The 16,040-nt window shown below is 36.0% G+C and overlaps 1 protein-coding gene across 2 annotated transcripts in view; it reads left to right on the top strand.

The window, feature by feature from the left end:
* The window catches only part of WASHC3 (WASH complex subunit 3), a 55,177-nt gene that overhangs the window by 22,430 nt on the left and 16,707 nt on the right, over positions 1 to 16,040 (top strand). For both annotated transcript variants that reach the window (XM_068971800.1, XM_068971798.1), the window contains exon 6: positions 11,065 to 11,129. In XM_068971800.1, the coding sequence (XP_068827901.1) occupies positions 11,065 to 11,129 (65 nt within the window). The remainder of the gene's footprint in view (positions 1 to 11,064; positions 11,130 to 16,040) is intronic.

Here is a 16,040-nt window from a genome sequence, read left to right as displayed (position 1 = left end):
TTTTAGTGGATAGGCTTAAGGTAGTTTTAAATTTAGTAGGAATTTCCTTTAAAAAAATTTTTAGGGATTTTTTTTAAGTGATATATAAATGGGAAACAATAAAGACCAGGGGATTTAGCAGAAAAATATTTTAATCTTTTGACTTCATATCTTTCATTCCAACTAATGTAAATAACTCCTTAACTCTTATGATAGAAGTTGTGACAGAAAGAACAGTACACCACTATTAAAGTTCATAAGGAAGTTTTTGAAGATTTACTAAGAATGACAGTTTTTAATGCTTGCTGAAATGTGTGCTATGGTTCTTTTACTCTGAAACCAACTATAATTTGGGTAATTTTTTAGTTACCCAACTGATTTCCCCATCTATGTTTTTTCCTGCTGACCACCTATGACAGAAGTAAGGGCCCTCACATAAAAGTTTAACAGATTGGTAAGGAGGAAATAATAGTTAAGTAAATCAAGTAGTTGCTTACTCTTTTTAGAAATATTGCGATTTTCACCTTAACTATAAAGAAGTTGTCTAAGATGTGTAGATTAATGGGAGAAAAAGTAAAGACCAGAGAAGCAAATGAGCTTTAATAACTAAATGGGCTCACCTCAGGTGGGATAAAGTATCATAGAGGTTTTAGAGACCATCACCTTGAGGAAAGCATTTTTTTTTTTTAAAGTTTTAAAGTTTATTTACTGGCTGTGTTGCATCTTTGTCATCCTATATGGGATCTTTATTTGCGACCTGTGGGATCTAGTTCCCTGATCAGGGATCAAACCCAGGCCCACTGCACTGGGAAATGGAGTCTTAGCCACTGGACCACCAGGGAAGTCCCAGGAAGGCCACTTTCAGTACCATACTCTAACAAGGATCTCAGCATAGGCATTCACAAGGAAGTGGTCAGTCCTAGTATAGAAGATAATTTGTCTTGAATTGATAACATCATTTGTGAGTTAATTTTTTGGTAAGTATTATGCTACACTTTGGAGAAAATGCTAATATGTTTAACTGTATGTTTTAAAGGGAAATAAAGTAGATTTTAAAATACTTAATTTTATTGGGAAAAAAAGTGAAAGTTATCTTTTCCTTTACCTGAAGATATCTACCTCTTTTGTATTTATCTTAATACTGCAATTTTTAAAAAAAATTCCAGATGTACATATATTTTACCAAAGTTTTTCATAAGACAGCATCCTAACTTATCTCTTCTTGTTCTTTTTCTAGTCCAAGTTCACGAATGACTTTGATTCAGTTGGTTGGTTAGACCATCTGCTGATGACCAGTTGATTCAGTCCCCTTCATTGTGGTTCTGAACCCTCATAGAATGCCTCATCTTTGTCATCTTTCTTTGAATGCATCACTAGGACCATTGAATGAAAGACTCCTGAAACACTAATTCAAACACATTACCACTATCAGACTATTCAAAAGTAAATATTCTGTGATTTTGATCAGTAGAATATCCTTATAATTAACTACTAAGAATTCTGGTTATGTGTATAGCTTTTTTAACCATATTTGCAGATATTTCACTGAGTCCTTTTTAATGGGCATATATAATAATAAGTTTTCAAAAACTGAACAGGAGTCCATCTGAATTTATTACACTTTTAAGCAACAAATTCCAGAATAATTTGCTAAGTTCTTTTGATGGTTTTAATTGCTAGAAAGCAAAAGTATAATTAAATTTAGAAAATGCTATTAATACATATTTCAGAGAACAAATACCATTTGAGTGAAATTAGAGATTGTAGTGTAGCTGACGTTTATAATGGAGTTATAGCATTAACTGACCTAACAAAGCAAGACTTCAAATTATAGATATTATCATTGCATTATAATGAAGGGGGGAAAATGAGTCTTCCACAGAGTACTGTGAAATCAACAATTACCTGAGTACAAAGAAAACATCATGTGCTTTTTTGGTCATTACACCTAATAGTTAACATATTAAAGGAATATCCTGGGGAAAAATCAACACATGAGGAAATTGATACAGCTGTATTGCAAATTATCTCATCATAATAGATCCCTCAGTTTTTGAAATAATTTCTTTAAGGGTTTTTCTTGATAGGCATTTAGGTTAAGGTCTAAAAGCTATAGATGGAACTGCTAGCATGAATGAAGTAATAATAACTGCCTGGGCCTTGGTCATCATGGCCGGTGTCAGTTTTGTCCATTTTATCATATGATTTGTTCTTACATCTTTAAAGATATCTGATGGGCAGTCAGTGAGAAACACTTTCTCACTGGGATAATAATCACTTGAAATAATCACTGAAAAAGAAATTACTTTTAGCTCCATAGAAACCACTGTATTTAGTGCTAGTCAAGATTTGTGGAGAAGGAAATGGCAACCCACTCTGGTGTTCTTGCCTGGAGAATCCCAGGGACAGGGAGCCTGGTGGGCTGCCATCTATGGGGTCACACAGAGTCGGACACGACTGAAGTGACTTAGCAGCTTAGCAAGATTTGTGAGCCTCTTTTTTGACCACATTTTTAGGTTCAAATTAATGACCCTTGGTGGCAGCAGTATGAGAGTTAATATCAGCGTCATAGCATTTTCTAAATCTGTACATTATTAGAAATGAAGCTTGCTTTTTTTTAGATAGCCATCATCCATTTTACAGTGATTAAGATAAGAGATTTATTTAAATAAATTTTATATCTCTTCATGGAAAGCTTTCACAAGGAGATAATTGAGCATGTAATTGTTTTTATGTTATTTGTTCAGTAAACATTTATTATCTATTATATAGACTATTTCACCTAAAATGTTTATTCTAAATGTAATACCTTATATTGCATATAATGGAATATAGATATTTTAAATACAGCACTATTGCAAATCACAAGGCAAAGGAATGGTTGAGTCCATTTACCTAAATTAAAATTTAAGTAAACACAGCCTGATTGGAGGACTGGCTGCCTTTTTCTAACCCATAGCATTTTTTTTAATTCCTACTCACTCTCTCTTCCTTCCAAAAACAAAAAGTACCATCTACCTATCAATTCCATAGATCCTTATTGTTTACCTAAATAGGAGATAACATATTTTCCATCTTTAATATACAAGCTCATAAACTGAGAGGAAAAAACTTGGAAATATGTGTCTTATTATTTTTAAAAAGGAAAGTCATTTATTTCTGTTAGATTGAGTAAGAGGGTTATTTTTCCCCCTCCCTCTTCTAATCTTACACTGTAGGAGAATTTCAACAGGATTTATAAAGGAATTTAGTATCTTGGTTTTCATTAACATAATAATAAATAGATGTAAATACTGGCAGTCCTATAGGCCTCCCAACAGTTTTTGTGATATAAGAAAGTAGTGTTTAACTATTAGTATTGCCATCATAATTTCATTAGTGTGGCTTCTTTACACACTTTCTCCAGTGACGCAAATACAGACATGATTTTTTGGAACATCAGGCTTATGGCTGCCTTCTCTCTTCTTCATTACTTATGTTGGACAAACTACCATTATCACTTGCCAAAAATAATCCCACAGTTTAGTAGACTTTAGTTTTGAGGTCTCTCATGTCCTCCTTAGACCACCAGTAGCTTTGTCTTTTGGAGATCAGAAATTGGACGCTTCTTTTTGATGTCTAACAAACCAGACTGTTTCTTAACCTCTAAGGAAGAATATAGCAAAACATTTTCTAAGCAACATCTCTGGAAACATAGCAGCAAATCTCTTTGAAATAGATTGTTTGGAACATAGGCCAAATTATTTTTGTATTGTGCTTTAATCAGATTTGTGTTAAGGTAATGATAATAGTAAACTCTTTAATATAGGGTAAGATAGTTATATGTATTTTTCTTTATATTCATATACAGAAATGACTAAAGATGCACCAAATTTTGATAATACCTATATTCTCATGATGTAACCAGTTTTAAGAAACTAAGGATAAAATACAGAGCTTACAGATTCAGGCTTCTCTTATACTGTAACCATTTCCATGAAACTAATGTTAAAATAGGAAGCTTTTCTAATTTTACCAACTTCCCTGTTCCCCAGTTCTCCCTTTCCACCCACTACCTTCCCTCTCCAATCCTGTACACACTTTCTCTGCTATATTTTAGGAAACTTTTTTTTTCAATCCTCATTTCTCCTCCCTTCTGTTTTCTCGGCTTTATAACTTATTTATATAACCTTTCCAATGATATCCTGTGGATTATGCTAAATTATAAAAAATAAATCATGTAGTTGAGTTTCAAAGACCTTATACCATCAAACCATAGTTAATAAAAACTGAAAGTTTTTTTTAAAGTATGACCTTAACTCTGCTCTTTTCCCATTTCTCCCGAGCACTTCAGTGTTTTTTATGCAATGTTTCAAACTCCTAACTTTCCCTGTTATACAAAAGAGTTGAGTGGGATTTAAATTATCAACTAAAAATTTCCAAACTTGTATTTCAAGTGATCAGCTTTCTCCTCTGTTAAATAATTTTTATTAAAAAGTTATTATTAAGTACATTTTATTTCAAAATCTTTCAAGTCTTTGCTCCTGGTAATATATTTTTAAAGTGGTGCAGGTTTTAATATTGAGCATACTTTATTCCAAATGTTAGAGTCTGTTCACACTGGATGCCCTAAAGCAAATAATTGCATTTTTTTCTCCCTATCTTTCATTTATCCTTAAACCTCATAAGCTAGCAAAAGGTCCAAAATTTTGTCTTCTATCTCCTTTGTCTTCTAAACCTACCATATTTCACTTTGCAGAATACCTTAAAAGATTGCAGTATTGTTTTGAGAAGTATGGTATTAAAGAGAATTCTACAATGATGCTATTTATTTTCATCCATCTAGTATTTAGGATGTATTAAAGTATCTGTTGCTATCAGAGTCTTAATAGATTAGATATAACAAACTTATAAAACGTAGCAGTTATGAAGGTGAATATGTAGATGGGCCTGTAAATGGCAGCCTTGCCTCTTCCACAAGAGAGTCTTCCTGGTAACCTGTGAATCTGACAGCCTTTGCTTTCCCAGCCTCCTCTAACCTAGCAAGCTATAGAGACCTCAACTTTTTCTCCTCCATAGCCAAAATAAGAGATTATAGTTGTAGAAGGCATCTCTGATTCTTGCTACAGCTCTCTTTTCTGGGCTTTTTTTCTTTTTAAGTAAGGATTAAATTTTTAATACATTTTCTGATTTTAAAAATAAGGATTGCAATTAAAAATAATTTGAACTTAATTTGGCAAGATTTGTCCCACTTCTTTCCCATTCTGTTGTTTTCCTCTATTTCTTTGCATTGATCTCTGAGGAAGGCTTTCTTATCTCTCCTTGCTGTTCTTTGGAACTCTATATTCAAATGGTATATCTTTACTTTTCTCCTTTGCCTTTTGCTTCTTTTCACAACTATTTGTTAAGGCCTCCTCAGACAACCATTTTGCCTTTTTGCATTTCTTTTTCTTGGGGATGGTCTTGATCACTGTGTCAAGACCTCTATTCAGTGTCACAGACCTCTGTCCATAGTCTTCAGGCACTCTGTCTATCAGATCTAATCCCTTGAATCTATTTCTCACTTCCACTGTATAATTGTAAGAGATTTGACTTAGGTCATACCTGAATGATCTAGTGGTTTTCCCTACTTTCTTCAATTTAAGTCTGAATTTGTCAATAAGGGGGTCATGATCTGAGCCACAGTCAGCTCCTGGTCTTGTTTTTCCTGACTGTATAGAGCTTCTCCATCTTTGTCTGCAAAGAATATAATCAGTCGGATTTGGGTATTGACCACCTGGTGATGTCCATGTGTACAGTCTTCTCTTGTGTTGTTGGAAGACAAGCTTGCTATGACCAGTGCATTCTCATGGCAAAACGCTATTAGCCTTTGCCCTGCTTCATTCTGTACTTCAAGGGCAAATTTGCCTGTTACTCCAGGTATTTCTTGACTTTCTACTTTTGCATTCCAGTCCCCTATAATGAAAAGACGAGAGATCTCTTCAAGAAAATTAGAGATACCAAGGGAACATTTCATGCAAAGATGGGCTCAATAAAGGACAGAAATGGTATGGACCTAACAGAAGCAAAAGATATTAAGAAGAGATGGCAAGAATACACAGAAGAACTATACAAAAAAGATCTTCATGACCCAGATAACCACAATGGTGTGATCACTCACCTAGAACCAGATATCCTGGAATGCGAAGTCAATTGGGCCTTAGGAAGCAGCACTACGAACAAAGCTAGTGGAGGTGATGGAATTCCAGTGGAGCTATTTCAAATCCTGAAAGAGGATGCTGTGAAAGTGCTGCACTCAATATGCCAGCAAATTTGGAAAACTCAGCAGTGGCCACAGGACTGAAAAAGGTCAGTTTTCATTCCAATTCCAAAGAAAGGCAATGCCAAAGAATGCTCAAACTACCACACAGTTGCACTCATCTTACACGCTGGTAAAGTAATGCTCAAAATCCTCCAAGCCAGGCTTCAATAGTATTGAACCATTAACTTCCAGATGGTCAGGCTGAATTAGAAAAGGCAGAGGAAGCAGAGATCAAATTGCCAACATCCGCTGGATCATGCAAAAAGCAAGAAAGTTCCAGAAAAACATCTATTTCTGCTTTATTGACTATGCCAAAACCTTTGACTGTGTGGATCAGAACAAACTTCAAAATTCTGAAAGAGATGGGAATACCAGACCACCTGACCTGCCTCCTGAGAAAGCTGTATGCAGGTCAGGAAGCACCAGTTAGAACTGGACATGGAACAACAGACTGGTTCCAAATTGGGAAAGGAGTACATCAAGGCTGTATATTGTCACCCTGCTTATTTAATTTATATGCAGAGTACATCATGAGAAATGCTGGACTGAATGAAGCACAAGCTGGAATCAAGATTGCCAGGAGAAATATCAATAACCTCAGATATGCAGATGACACCACACTTACAGCAGAAAGTGAAGAAGAACTAAAGAGCCTCTTGATGAAAGTGAAAGAGGAGAGTGAAGAAGTTGGCTTGAAGCTCAGCATTCAGAAAACTAAGATCATGGCATCTGGCCCCATCACTTCATGGCAACTAGATGGGGAAGCAGTGGAAACAGTGACAGACTTTTATTTTGGGGGAGCTCCAAAATCACTGCAGATGGTGACTGCAGCCATGAAATTAAAAGACACTTGCTCCTTAGAAGAAAAGTTATGACCTACCTAAACAGCATATTCAAAAGCAGAGACATTACTTTGCCAACAAAGGTCTGTCTAGTCAAAGCTATGGTTTTTCCTGTAGTCATGTATGGATGTGAGAGTTGGACTATAAAGAAAACTGAGTGCCAAAGAATTGATGCTTTTGAACTGTGGTATTGGAGAAGACTTGAGAGTCCCTTGGACTGCAAGGAGATCAAATCAGTCCATCCTAAAGATCAGTCCTGAATATTCATTGGAAGGACTGATGCTCAAGCTGAAACTCCAATACTTTGGCCACCTGATGTGAAGAACTGACTCATTTGAAAAGACCCTGATGGTGGGAAAGATTTAAGGCAGGAGGAGAGAAGGGGACGACAGAGGATGAGATGGTTGGATGGCATCACCAACTCAGTGGACATGAGTTTAAGTAGACTCCAGGAGTTGGTGACAGAAAGGGAAGCCTGGTATCCTGCAGTCCATGGAGTTGCAAAGAGTCAGACATGACTGAGCGACTAAACTGAACTGTACCACTTCGGTGACAGATCATTAACTTTGAAATCTCTGCATATAAATTTATAAGCCATTTTACTCTCATATTTTTATATATACTTGCCTGGATCTCAATACATATTTATTGGGTGAAATGTAAAATAAAATCAGCCTTCTGAAGGGAAATACCTATATTTGTTCTTTAAAATATTTTTGAAACAAGCTTATATATAATAGATTATTTGAAGATTTATGCATATTTCTAAGTCTTTGTGTTTGTTTGTTTGTTTTTAATAAATTCCCGTCACCTCTTTAAGACTCTCCTCAGCAAATTCTTTGCTGGTTCTCACTCAGTCTTCCTTTCCTTGGATCTCACCTTGTCCGTTGTGCAGATCTCTGTTACCAATTTTATGACTGTATTGTGATCATCTTTTTAACACATCTATTAGACTATACTTTCTGATGGCAGGGGCTGATTGTGTCTTTATTTTCTCATCATAAAGCACTACGCTACCATTGTGGTGTTAAATACTGAGGTGTAGGATTGTGATATTAGAATTCTACTGCTAACCCCAGTAAATTTATATTCACCCTGTAAGATCCCTGAGACTAGAAAACATACAAGGAACAACTGCAGAAGAAAGCAGGGGAGCCTTATCTAGGTTAGTGCCCAGAAACTTCCGGGTAAGGCTCTGTGAAACTGGACTGGAGTGGCCTCTTCTATACATTAGGTTCAAAACTGAATGTCACAACTGACTAGTGACAAGGGAGGGCCAAAGAGAAGAGCACACAACACCATAGAGAGGTGATTGAGATTTTCCCATGTGGACCCTGGCTCAGCTTACCCTTTCTGCCTTGTGGGATGAAGCAATATGAGGGAGAAGGGTCCCCACCATATGTACAACATTTTAAAGCTTGGTGACCTCACTTACTTTGAAGGTGATACAATGCAGGTCCTAAAATTTAACACATCAGATTAATGTTTCCTCATCTTTTGGGAAAGCGGAGGAGTTGACAAAGAGACTTGATTGCATGTGCTCCCCTTAGAGCTGTATAAGTGAGCTTTCAATAAATGTTTATATCAAATCAGTCCCCTTTTGAAGTAAATTTATATTTATTTCTGACATATCCTCTTCTGTTTTAATGTTCTTATCCTGAACTTTGAAATTCACATGTTCTCAATATTTTTGTGACTTAGACACTTCTAGGATTATCATTACATTGTGTTTGTATTGGTATTGAGACAATATATAATGTAATCCCAGAAGAGTTCTTGAATTCTGTTTGACCTTTGTGCGTAATGTGTCCAAATGAAATTGGACCGTTTGCTTATGAAAGGAACATTGACATAGCTATACTTAAGAGGGGAAGGCCCTGAAATCTTGATTTGAAAAGACATTTATTCATATTGTTAAGTGTTCATGGCACCATCCCGGCCAAGGCCTTAATCATTTGACTTATCAGTGTTTTCTTTTTTTTGGTGATATAAGAAGAGTGAGAATATGATATCTGGCTTCTATCCAGCAGAATCAGTAATGGATAAATTAAAATGATTTAATTTGGGCTTATGTGGTATTGGATAGCACTGATTCCATTAAGTCATTTAAAATATATACCTTATTAGATTATTCAAGTGCTGTGCACATATTAATATAAAAGCAAAATAAGAGTTATTTAAAATGATGAATCATATAGAAGGAGGCCTTTTTTCTGGCTTCTATATTTTTCCAGTTTTATTGAGAAATAATTGACATACATCACTATATAAATTTAAGATGTATGATGTTTTAGTTCACTTTTGTCGTGAAATGATTATAACAATGGGTTTAGTTAATATCTATAACCTCATATAGCTGCAATATAAAGAAACGAAAAAAGTTCACTTGTAATGAGAATTCTTAGGATTTACTGTTAGATGGCCCAGATGGTAAAGAATCTGCCTGCAGTGCAGGAGACCTGGTTTCAGTCCCTGGGTTGGGAAGATCTCCTGGTGAAGGGAATGACTACCCACTACAGTATTCTTGCCTTGAGAATTCCATGGACAGAGGAGCCTGGTGGGCTATAGTCCATGGGGTTGCAAAGAGTCGGACACGACTAAGTGACTAACACTTTCATATCATATACAAGTATTATCTGTAGTCATCCTGTTGTACATTACATCCCTAGTCCATATTTATTTATAACTTTTACTAGTTTGTATCTTTTGACCATCTTCCTCCAATTACTCCTGCCCCTCCTCTCTGTCTCTAGAACCACAAGTCTGATCTCTTTGTCTGGGAGTTTGGCTTTTTGTTTTGTGTTTAGATTCCACATATTAGTGAGATCATACAGTAGTTGTCTTTCTCTGTCTGACTTATTTCACCTAGCATTATGCTTTCAAAATCCACCCATGTCACAAATGGTAGGATTCTGTTGGTTTTTATGGCTGAATAGTATTCCATTGAGTGTAGATCCATTCATCCTTCAGTAGACATGTTGGTTGTTTCCATGTCTTGGCTATTATAAATAGTGCTGCTATGAACATGAGGATGCAGACATCAGTTCAAGTTAGTGTTTTGGGGGTTTTGGGATATGCTGTCAGAACTGGAATTGCTGGACCATGTGGTAGTTCTCCTTTTAATTTTTTTGAGAATTATATACTATACTGTTTTCCACAGTGGCTGTACCAGTTTACAGTGTCACAAATGGTGTGCAGGGTTTTCTTTTTTCCATATCCACACTAGCATTTGTTATCTTTTAATCATGGCCATTCTAACGGGCATGAGGTGATATCTCATTGTGATTTTAATTTGCATTTCTCTAGTGGCTAGTGATGTTGAGCATCTTTTCATGTATTTGCTGATCATTCATATATCTTCTTTGGAAAGATGTTTATTCAAGTTCTTTGCCCATTTTTTATTTAAATTGTTTTTTTTGTTGTTGTTCTTGAGTTCTATGAATTCTTTATATATTTTAGATATTAACCTCTTATTAGAAATATGATTTGCAAATATTTTTCCCACTTCATAGGTTGTCTTTTCATTTTGCTGATGTTTTCTTCTGCTGTGTAGCTTTTTAGTTTGATGTAGTCTCACCTGTTTACTTTTAACATTGCCTCTTAATCTCTAGGTATGATTTCTGTAAAACCATTACTAGACCCATGTCAAGGAGCTTTCTGTGTTTTCTTCTGGGAGTTTCATGGTTTGGGGTCTTATATTTAAGTCTTTAACCCATGTCAAGTTAGTTTTTATGGGTGGTACAAGATAGTGGTCAAGTTTTATTCTTTTACCTGTGAATATCTAATTTTCCCGGCACCATTTATTGAAGAGACTCTTCTCCACTGAGTATTCTTGGCTCTCTTGTCCAATATTAGTTGCTTGGGTTTATTTCTGGGCTTTGAGTTCTATTCCACTGGTTTATTTGTATGTCTTTATGAAGGAGGCATATTTAATAATTGAATTATCTTGTGTTCTTTGTTTAGGGTGTTCCAGTGATGGCAATAAGAAACAAAATGATATCAGAAGGACTAGACCCAGATCTTCTTGAGTAAGTAGTTCTTCTGATATAATGATATTACTGTCAAGGTGTTGAATTTATCAGTCTTCATAAAAACATTTCAAGCTCTATATATGTTTTTCCTATACATTGTTTTATGGTCAAGGAAACCTCCTCCACAAATAATGTGTCTGCTATGTTTAAAAAGTGAAAAATCTATGCTATACTACTAAAACTAGCCTTAAAACAGTTTAGGAGTATTTTCAATAAATTGGTGATGAACCTGTATATGCAAAAGAGATGGAAATTGATGACATTTTTGTTTCACAGCAGTAGTATCCACAAGAAACATTGTTCCTTTTCTTTGTGAGGCATTTTTTCTCTCCATCCCTCCCCATCCTCTTTCTTAATTTGTTGTTGTTCAGTCTCTCTGCAGTTTTTTATGTATAAGACCTTAGTATATAGAAAATTTACTCTACATGACCTAGGTTGAGCCAGATGGGAAAATAAATAGAGTAAGTCTATGGTAATGGTTATTATGGAACTAGATATTGTTTGTGTGAGTTTTATAAAAAAATTTTTTTTAAAATGCTGAAAAGTTGTGACTCAGAAATTTGACAGTTATTTATTCCATCCAGGCAAACCTGGCTACACAGCTCATCCTGGATAAGATATATCTTAATGGATTATTCAGAACTATTCTCTTGTGCAAGTATCTAGATACATGTAAAGAGTCTTTCCAGTTTTGGGGTTTTAGTTCATCCCAGTGTATTTAGCTATGTTAGCTCTCCAGGCATTCATACTATACTAGCAGTATACTTTGGAATTCTTCTTGGCTCTGAGCCCTTCAAGAAAATGTATGCATTTTTTCTTTCATAAATGCAATCTTTTTCTCATTTTATGTTTCAAAATATGAAATTTAAAAACATATTTTGACGTCTAGAAGAACAGATTTCCTGCACGTATCTCCATTTAGTATATATTTCAGTAGCAAACAGTTCAAGTACAATGGTATGGATTGGTAATTTGAACCAAACATCTCCAGGATATTTGGCATTTGTTCTGGAAATTGTTTCTGACACACTTTAAAAGCAGATGGATTGTGACGCATACTTTAATGTGAATTGAACATATGGGTCCAATCCATTTTGGTACTCATTGGAATATATGTTGTGAATATATCTAACATTGACCATGACCCCTTTTTTACTTCTGGAAATACACAGTAGAGCTTCTGTACTAACCAAGAGCTAAAATGACCTTTAAAATGATAATTTTTTCTCTCTGGAGAAAATGTAATAAATGGGAAACTAGCAGCCCTGTTAGCATTAGCATATGCTATTTCTCCATTCCCTCCACCCCCTCCTGGCTGCATTGCATCCCCTGCCTAGCCTAAAACTCCTTCATAATCCTTTACTTCAACTGGCTAACCACACTGACGACTTGAAAGTCACCCTTGATTCTGCCCTCCTCCCTTCCCCTCACTATGTCAGTCACTGTGGTTTTCTCATTTTTAATCTCATATCTGACCATGTGCCTCCATGCCATTGCTGTTTAGTTCAAGCCCTCATCATTTCTCACCTGATTTATTTTAATTGCTCCTTTTTGGTTTTCTATTCTCTTTTAGTCCGTCACTAAAAACTTAAGTGGATGTCTTCATATAGTTCATCTGTTCATACATACAAGTCTTCCTGTGACTCTCTGCTGCCCCTAACATATGCTCTGACATCTTAGAATTGCAAATAAATGCATTTATCATCAAGACTCTGGCTTCATCTCTTGCTAATCATCCATGCATCCCTGTCTCTTACAGCTGTAGCAGACTACTTATATGGTTCTCTGACTGTACCATTTTCCTGGTGTCTTTGAAAGTTTGTATTCTTCCCCATGGAACTTCCTTCCCCCATGTTATTGGCCAGGCTGATTTGATATTCTTTAAGATCCCATTTAGGTATCACCCTTTTAAGAAGTTAGTGGATGACTACCAAGGGGCGAACCCCTAGGACCTCCAGTACTTTCTTGATGTATCTCACTTAGCAAGTTTGAGCGCACGTCATTGTCTGTAAATGTTGAGAAACATTCAGCTGTAAGGTGGTGCCAAGTTTTAGAGTAGAATTCCAGTAACAGTTAACATTGTCTTACAGAAAAGCTGCTCCTCAACCACAGCCTGGAGCCTGAATTCTGACCCATTACCTCATGAGTACATGCCATTGGTCACAAGGGGCACTGGTTGGAGTAGGGTGACTCACTATAACCTATCACCACTACAACTAGAAAACCAGCTGCAACTACATTTAGCTAGATATGATAAGTGGAATTAACCACCTTGTTAAAGAGGACTTCTGTCACTTTAGGATCATGTTTACATAAAAGTTAAGGAGCCTTGGTTTAAGGGGAAAGTCTGAGATGAAGAAAATGCACCATCCAAGGAAAGAGTGTGCTTTTATTTAGAATATTACGTACATATTAAGCCTAAGCCAAGAACTTTGAGTAAAGACGGTTCTTTTCTCTTTTAAAGTATAAACATAAACTTTTTTTTTTAGCCCTAGGTAGTGAGACAAACTTATGTAACTGTAGGAAGAAGTAGTCTAAATCTGTTTGCACTGAACAAAGAGTAAAACTGAGGTTAATATAGGAATAAATACTGATCAGAAAATACACTGTTACTCAGTTAGCTTGTGTTTATAACAGTTTGGAAACTAACAGTATGTAACTTTGAACCAAAACAGTTTACTTGATAAGGGAGAAGAGAAACTGGCTATTTTCTTACAAAAATGACTATCACTGAATTTTAGAAAGTCTATAAAACTGAAGAAAATGCCAGATAATTACCAGATAAATAATATTTGTTTGCTACTTCTTAGTGATTATTTAATCTTCTCAAAAATCTAAGTTTTTAAAAATGATGATAGGGCTTATATAACCAAGACTTAGTTCTTAGTTCTAGCTTGTAAAAATTAGTTTTAAAAAATGCAGTGAATTAAAAAGATATGTGAAAGAGTACCTTTGTCACCTTTGTCATCATACACACAGGTTGATGCAAAGGAAAGAAAATAGAAAATTTTCAGGTTGATCTGTTTTAGAAATACAGAACAGATAAATCATGCCTTACAAATTTTTTCAGTCAATGCCTAGATTCTCTTACCAAGAAAAAGGAAAAATGTTTCTCCCTATCCTATTCTATGGCTTCATTTATGTCCCATAACTAAGGTTACTATTACTAGTAATTACTACTTTTACTACTCTAAGATAAATAGCCTCTGAACCTGTCTAGCAAGAGATGAAATTCGTGATGGTTAAGTCTCAGTCTAAGGCAGACTTTAGAAATGGTCTATTTGCTGAGGTCCAGATTCTGTCCTGCTCCTTTCTAGCTGTATGACCCTGAACTAATTACCTAATCAATCTGTGCATCCGTTTCCTCGTAAATGTGAAATAGAAGAGTTCACCCTTTATAGATTCATTCAGACTAAGTAAGCACTCAGCACAGCTCTGAACAAGCAGTAAATGTTCAGTAAATGTTAGTTGTGATTTATGAATGTTTTAATGGAAGAATATGTAGCAAGTTCTAAACAACTGGATTTACCAGGCTCTCAGATCACAACTTGTTTATAGTCCCGTAGTTGCCTGTATACCATTGTGGTCTCAACACAGACATATATAATGTACACAGAGTAATTATCCTTTTGAGTTATATTCTCTGTTTTCCCAAACTGAAAAATCTGTATTTTCAACTTTGTAGTAAAGAACAGACTTCTGAAATTTAAATTTAACTGGTCACATTCTTAATGTTAGTAGGAGAGTACAGTTTGCAGCATACTGATTTGGCTGAAGAAATCAAGTTATGCAGGCTTTAAACAGAACCAGCTAAGTTGGCATTTGTCCTGGATATATCTATTCAAAAGACATTTATACCCTTTTCTCAGACTGTGCAGTGACCATGATTGTGGTTGCCAGGAATAAAAGTAACCACCTCAGCCTACTTACACTGAGATGAGAGATTTATTAGTGATAAACAAAAGGATACTGGAAAGCAAGAAAACTTTATTTAATTATATTCAAGGCATATCCAGCAGTTTCCTGCCCTCTAAGGGAATTCCTTATCTGCCAGTGATTTGCCTGTCTCCTGCTACCAAACAACATAATGGATTAAAGGTTGGATTTTGACTAGTTGAGCATACAATTGATCTCAATTCCCCAACTGAGCAATTCCAAAAACAGGTTTTTTCATTTGTTCCATTTTTCTGGTTCTTGCTTAACTGGTATTTCATTCAAGGTAATTACCAGTCATTGGTGACAGAGGATGAGACAGAGGGGCAACAGAGGATGAGATGGTTGGATAATATCACCTACTCGATGGACATGAATTTGAGCAAACTCTGGGAGATAGTGAAAGACAGGGAAGCCTGATGTGCTTATAGTTCATGGGGTCACAAAGAGTCAGACATGACTTAGCGAGCGAACAACAACCAGTCCTTGACCACTGGCTGGCATACTGACTAGAAAGAAGTATAGGACAGGAAAAAACAATGTCAGAAAACTGTGATTAGTCCACTGTTAGAGACTTAGATCACAAGAGTCAGTTCAGTTGCTCAGTCGTTTCCGACTCTGCAACACCATGAACCACAGCATGCCAGGCCTCCCTGTCCATCACCAACTTCCGGAGTCCATCCAGACCCATGTCCATTGGGTCAGTGATGCCATCCAACCATCTCATCCTCTGTCGTCCCCTTCTCCTCCTGCCCTCAATATTTGCCAGTATCAGGGTCTTTTCAAATGAGTCAGCTCTTCACATCAGGTGGCCAAAGTATTGGCATTTCAACTTCAACATCAGTCCTTCCAATGAACACCCAGGACCGATCTCCTTTAGGATGGACTGGTTGGATATCCTTGCAGTCCAAGGCACTCTCAAGAATCTTCTCCAGTACCACAGTTCAAAAGCATCAATTCCTGGGCGCTCAGCTT

The sequence above is a fragment of the Capricornis sumatraensis genome, chromosome 4, assembly GCF_032405125.1.
Source record: "Capricornis sumatraensis isolate serow.1 chromosome 4, serow.2, whole genome shotgun sequence".
In the NCBI taxonomy this organism is placed as follows: domain Eukaryota; kingdom Metazoa; phylum Chordata; class Mammalia; order Artiodactyla; family Bovidae; genus Capricornis; species Capricornis sumatraensis.
This window is presented reverse-complemented; position numbering and strand designations above follow the sequence as displayed.